Below are 6,116 nucleotides of genomic sequence, written 5' to 3'. Positions count from 1 at the left end.
ACTCACTCATCTAATGAGTAACAAGATAAAGGTTTAAGTTACTAAATCAGAGCTGCCTCATGTACGAGCCTTTCTGAAAATGGCTGTAGCCACGTTTGAGAAATGACTCACAGTAGTCAAACCTACTCCAAAAATGAGAAAAAATCCACAAATTACTTCTACTACATTTTTCTGTGAGTCTTGCTAGTTTAGTCATTTTAGCTAATTATACTGATTATTTTACCTAATAATACTTTCTAGACCACCTTTCTGATAATGGTGTGACACTGAAAAAAGCAGTAGGGAATTAAAATGGAAATATTATTTAGTATATTGTCACCAGAAATGTTTACATATCCTCCACAAGATATTCCATGCATTCTGTACCTGCAGAAGAAAAGGGAACAAGCAAAGAGAGGAAGAAACACCTAGGGCTTATGCTGCTATGGCTACAAGACCGTTTGATTTCCAGTTTCAGTGAATGAATCAATCAATAGAAACAACAGCTTCACTCTCCTCCTTTATTCACCAAAGGCAAAACTGGAAGATGGGTTGCTAAGCAACACTACACTAAAGACTGCAGCTTGTTGAAATTAGCATTACTGACTCCCCTCTATCCCAGGAGTCTCTTCCATTCAGAACTCTTTATTAAGAAAGAGGCTAATTAAAAAAAAAAAAAAAAAAAAGGCAGACTACCAGGACGTGCATTTTTAAAATAAGAAACTGTAAAAGCAGAAGGAAAGCTGAAATTAACACTTTCAATCAGTTACAGAGAAATGAAACAAAGACTTTCCTTTTTCAAAGAAAGTAAAAAAGGATTTAGTAAGGACAGGAAAACTTGAATTGGCTTATATAAACCAAAAGGGAAATGGAAAGGACATTTATTTCTTCTGGGGCTACTATACTAACATAAGATTCTTCCCTAAAGGACTACTTATAACCACCGTATTTTTTTGTTTTTTTACACTGAAATCCAAAGATATGCCACATTTGCGTTCTTTGTTTTAAAGACCTCATCTACAAAAAGACACTACTGGCTAGATATGCTTAAGATGTCAAATGGGAATGCAGAAATATTTTTACCTGCATGGTATATGAAATTAAACTCTTCACCAAAAGTTAGCCACAAATGCTCAAATACTCAGTTCAATTTCTATCAACTAATTTCTGTACCTTATTATCATTGCCGTGACCAAATCTGTTACCCATCTTATGAAAGGTAATGCCCATCTTATGCTCATGACAAAAGCAAAGTAGATGTAGATGCAGGTTAGTCTTGCCTTTTTTGAGAACATCTTGCATCTATCTGTATAAAACTGCCTGGTCTTACTCTAAACTTCAGCTAAATATTACTCCAATGCTACTGAGGAAGTAAATCCACATCTATCCTCTATGAATACTGTACATAAGGAGACATTCCTTCGGCTGTGTACAAAGAAATGTTGTTTTACTAGAGACTGCCTTGGTAAGACCTATGTACTTATTCTTTTAGCAGTGGGGAAAAAAAAACCAACAGAATCCCGAACAGCACAGTTTAAGAATTCATAGCCTACTGAGCCCCACAGCCCAGCTCCCTTATAGTTTCCCCCAGCCTCAGCATTTTCCAGAACCTTCCATGTTCTTTACTGCACTCCTATACCATCAGTTTTTCCCCAGTCTCCTAAACCTTCCTCCTCAGAGCTCTAACACGCTGCACAACTTGCAGGCAAAAACCAGGGAGCCCACACTGTGCCTGGTATAGTTACGAACACACTTATTGCTGGCGCTCAAACAGAAGGGATAAGGCTGCAGAAAAAGTTTCAAAGTTCCCTAGGGAAGCAGAGGCCGCTTATTTGGGTCTTTTCTGAATTCTGTTGTTCACACAAATCTTGTAGAAGTGTTATAGTCCTGAGATACGTTATTAATTTCAGTTTACCTGACCAACAGCTCAAAAAAGTTACTGGAATGCAGAGCCTGGAAACCACCAGTAGGCAGCATCATTGTGTAAGTAATGCATGCCGATCTATTTAGGAAACAAGGATAAACAACCACCCAAGATACAGCACCGAGTTACTGATAAGCAATATTAGATACAATTATAAAGAGGCTCTCTTTTGTAGCCTTAATATTCAGTTGTCTTAAAAAAAAAACCCAAAAGAATCAAAGTACAGTGACTTTATACAACGTCAACATGGAAAGCTAAAATTATCTAAAGGAGGAAAAGTTATATTAAGAAACGTAATGACTAGTATTGAAAATTCTCTTTTCATGCCAAAACATTAGTTTTCCAGTCAGATACATACAACAGAAGTGCTGTTTGAAAACAAAATAAAGCAGTGTAACAGTGTTTTCTGTTAGGCAATTGTTTTTTCAAAACCTCTGCATCACTGAGAAAAACCTGATCCTTCTCCTTCCTCTCATTCATTCATGACATGCTGTTGCTCCCTTAAAGATCCACAGGTACATTCTGTATGTGAGACAAGATCATAATCCCCTGTATACAAAACAATTTCTCGATAAAGGTGTTTTACATGGATTAAACAAAATGAGTGCTAACTTCTGCACATACGACTGTACTGCCTACACATACAACTCTGAAAAACTGAAGTCTTTAAATTAGAAGTGCCAAACATTTCTCCTCAGGGAAGTCTGACAGGTGGATAACACCGCATGAGTAGCAAATAAATTCTGCGTAAGACTTGCATGATCTGTAAAAACTTTTACTAAGTATTTACATAAGGTCTTAATTTTAAATATTAGATTTTCATTAAGACGTAAGTTTAACTGAGAACAATGTATATAGCTGGTTTTTCAAGATTAAAAAAAATAAAGCATGCTTATAATATACGTAAAAATAAACCCCCATGCTTTAGAAATCTGCCCGTAGTAATAAAGATTACACTGTAATTATGAATAAATGTTTTACATGAACTGAAATCCAGCATCTTAACAATGCACCTGCACTAGATAGCACTCTAAACAACCTAGCCTATTTCAAATGGACAAAACAAAATAGTTTCATGCTTTAAAACATTTTTATAATGCTGATTACAGTGAAACTTTACATAGCACACATGTAAGCAGTATTCTCTCCTGAGAGAGAGTAAATACAATTTCTTTCAGGGCTACAGATTTTTCTTGAAAATAATCCAGATCTCTAGTACAATTAAATTAATAATTCACAATACTTTTATGATGAGATGGGCTCTGTCACTGCAGTATTTTATCCACAGTTTCCAAAATCAGATTAAACAAACAAGTCCATGAACCATAAAAAAACCCCCAAAAACCTTCATGTTCTTAGTGATGCACGGGCCTTGTCAAGTATTTCCTTTCTAATCTTTGGATAGTTTGGATGTGCTTCAAGGACCTGTCAAAAGACAAAACCACCCAAAGTTTCTGAAGGGAAAGAATACTGTGTCTGGTTATCCCCCTCATCACTGAGCTTAGCTTACACTTCTGAAACTAAAATAACGACGTGACAGGTTTGTTTTAAGAATGCATAAATATTTAACTGTGGCTAAAGACTACCATAAACAGGTCAAGAACAACTTCATCAAAGACACCTTGCTTCCCTTTCACGCTGCCCTATAACCTTGGTGCAAAAGACACAGGGGTTAAGGGCTAAAGCCTCTGGGTGGCTTGAAATGTGTGCATTCAGAACAGTGACCGCTGGAGATGCTTCCAAGGTTTTACGCATACTTTCTCTGCAGAGAAAAACTGCTCTTATGTTTTCACTCCCTCAGGCTTTCTTACTATACTCTACCCACTTCAACTTCTTGCCCTTCAGTTCCCTCCTCTCCCTTACCCTTCCATTCAATTTCCCCCCAAAAGAGAGCGAATGAATTTATTTATTAATACTAATAAGTATTAATTCATAATGTTCACTCTGCTTCTGTAATAGTATCCCTTCCACTTATTCTGCATCTGCTCTATTTGTGCTTGGACCATACAAAGTTAATACTGGAAGTTATTTTCTAACTGTGTTCTGATATTAACATTTGATTAACTTCTTTAGCTATACTTCTGTATGGATTTACCAAGTTGCAAGCACAGGCCCGAAAGAAGGTGCTGCCATTTGAATCTGCTTTCACATACGACAGCCAGCTACTTTTTCTCTTATTTACCTGGTGGGAGCTCAGGATAAAGCAAATTATATAGAGGATATTTAATCAAACTTATTAAACAGGGCATCTTTCTGACATTAAACCATATAATGATCCTTTTTTGTTTAAATTTCTAATATATGTGAAAGAATGTTGCTACAGTAGACAGAATATTAAGTACATATACAAATCCTACCTTATGACAAACATTGATTGCATCAACATATCTCTTTCCTTTCAGGTAATTGAAAGCCAGCTTGTATCCTGTAAGTAAAAGGCCGGGGGTGGGGGGGGAAATAAGGCAACAATTTTAGTTTCTGTATTGAACAAAAATATCACATTCAGATTCATTTTCATCACCACATATCTCTAAAGTTAGCATTTTTTTTTGTAGTATTCTCTCATCTAAGCATGTAGAGATCAAAATTTCTACTGAAAGTCACTTCAAGTAGTAAATAAGAGCCCGTTACACGCTGATAGCTATATCTGGATCAAAAGAAGATGTTCTGGAGAGCATGTGTTACTACAGGGAATACATAATAGTTGTCCTCTTTCAATTACTACGGTACCCCACAGTTTCTCACTGTGATCTACAATACACTGTCCCTTTGTAAAGGCCATTATTAAAGAAAAAAAAAATAATCACGATAGCAACAACAAACTGGGAAACTGAAATGCTATTCTGTTCCACCGTCAGTAGACCACAATAAAAAAACCCCTCACACAAAATGGCTAGCCGCATAGCAACGTGTCAGCCTGATACTTTCAACACAAAAAGTATAGCTCAAGTATATCAACCCAGAGAGGGATCAGGACTGAGGGGAAAAGAGATTATAAACATGCAATTTCCAAAATATTAAATTTTAAATCTTTTCTTTTTAATGAAATTATCCTTACTAGCAAACAAGTACATGGGATCCAATACCAGTTTACAGTTTTACTTGCCAGATGCAGTTTGTGCTGCTTTAACCATTTTAGTTTTGACACATGACAATTCTCACAATGCTGTATGCAAAACTAGAAAACAATATACACATAGTACCTTCAATGTCATACTCTCTGTATGCAAGATCGTTCCACAGTTTAAACTTCACTAAGGCATTCTCCTGTCTAGACACCAAATGATTTTGTAATTTAATTCCTATCCTCTAGTGGGTTTCAAAATAGCAAAAGAAGTCTTTATCTGTGTCCTCAAGAAACCATAGTTTTTTACTATTAAAACCTCTTTCTAATATTTATTTGATCAACAACTGTAACACCTTAGCCAAGATATTAATGGGTCAGTCTACAGAGGCAGGAACAACTAGTCCAAACTCATACTTCGATACCTAGAGATTTTCCCATATAACCTAAGTCAGATGTCAGTCATTTTTATTTTTATTTTGATATCCAAGTCCTCTTTTGCTTTGACCCTCCTAATTCTTTGACTCACAGCACATAGGGTAACGTCTAGTTTTGGCAATCCATACATGCACATGCATTTTTATATTGTTAAATGTGTTACAAAAACAGAAGCTAAACCAGAAGTCATTTAATTCCATTAACAAAACACTACTTTAATCTACAGACTGTATTAGATAAAATCATGAACCAAGCCATTGCAGCATCCATGAGTTACAGTTAAAGAAACGAAATGTATGGCAGTTCATATGCATAACAGTTACAATCTTGTTAAAAAAGCCCACTGGTTTTCCAGTTGATGCCGAAGGTGCTCTCACCCCAACACTAAAAAAAACCCTAGAGGACAAAAAACCCAAGGGCACAGGTTACCAACAGCAAGCAGCATGCATTTTTGAGAGGCCACAAGCATAGCCCAAAACCTGGAACAGGATTTGTGTAAACCACCAGCCTTGGGACTTAGAGGCAGACTCTAGGCGTTGAGTAAGGAAGGGCATTTTATCTTATGTATCCATTTCATAAAGGGTTTCCTATATTAAATTAGTCTAAAAATGTGACAGTTTAGTGTAGACTTCTATTAACCATCCAAATCATAACCTCAATAGTATTCCAGGTTTCCACTTTTTAAACCATATATAGAAATTTAAATAATTT

At 36.1% G+C, this 6,116-nt stretch overlaps 1 protein-coding gene across 5 annotated transcripts in view; it reads right to left on the bottom strand.

Moving 5' to 3' along the window:
- Positions 1-2,118: 2,118 nt before the first annotated feature.
- TTC21B (tetratricopeptide repeat domain 21B) overlaps positions 2,119-6,116 on the bottom strand; it is a 38,151-nt gene continuing 34,153 nt past the window's right edge. For all 5 annotated transcript variants that reach the window (XM_056349834.1, XM_056349831.1, XM_056349833.1 and 2 more), the window contains 2 exons: positions 4,261-4,328; positions 2,119-3,328 (listed from right to left, as the gene is read on the bottom strand). In XM_056349834.1, the coding sequence (XP_056205809.1) occupies positions 3,251-3,328; positions 4,261-4,328 (146 nt within the window). In that variant the 3' untranslated portion in view covers positions 2,119-3,250. The remainder of the gene's footprint in view (positions 3,329-4,260; positions 4,329-6,116) is intronic.

This window comes from Falco biarmicus, chromosome 8 (genome assembly GCF_023638135.1).
Source record: "Falco biarmicus isolate bFalBia1 chromosome 8, bFalBia1.pri, whole genome shotgun sequence".
In the NCBI taxonomy this organism is placed as follows: Eukaryota; Metazoa; Chordata; class Aves; order Falconiformes; family Falconidae; genus Falco; species Falco biarmicus.
The sequence above is the reverse complement of the archived record's forward strand: the minus strand, read 5'-3'. Positions and strand labels throughout refer to the sequence as shown.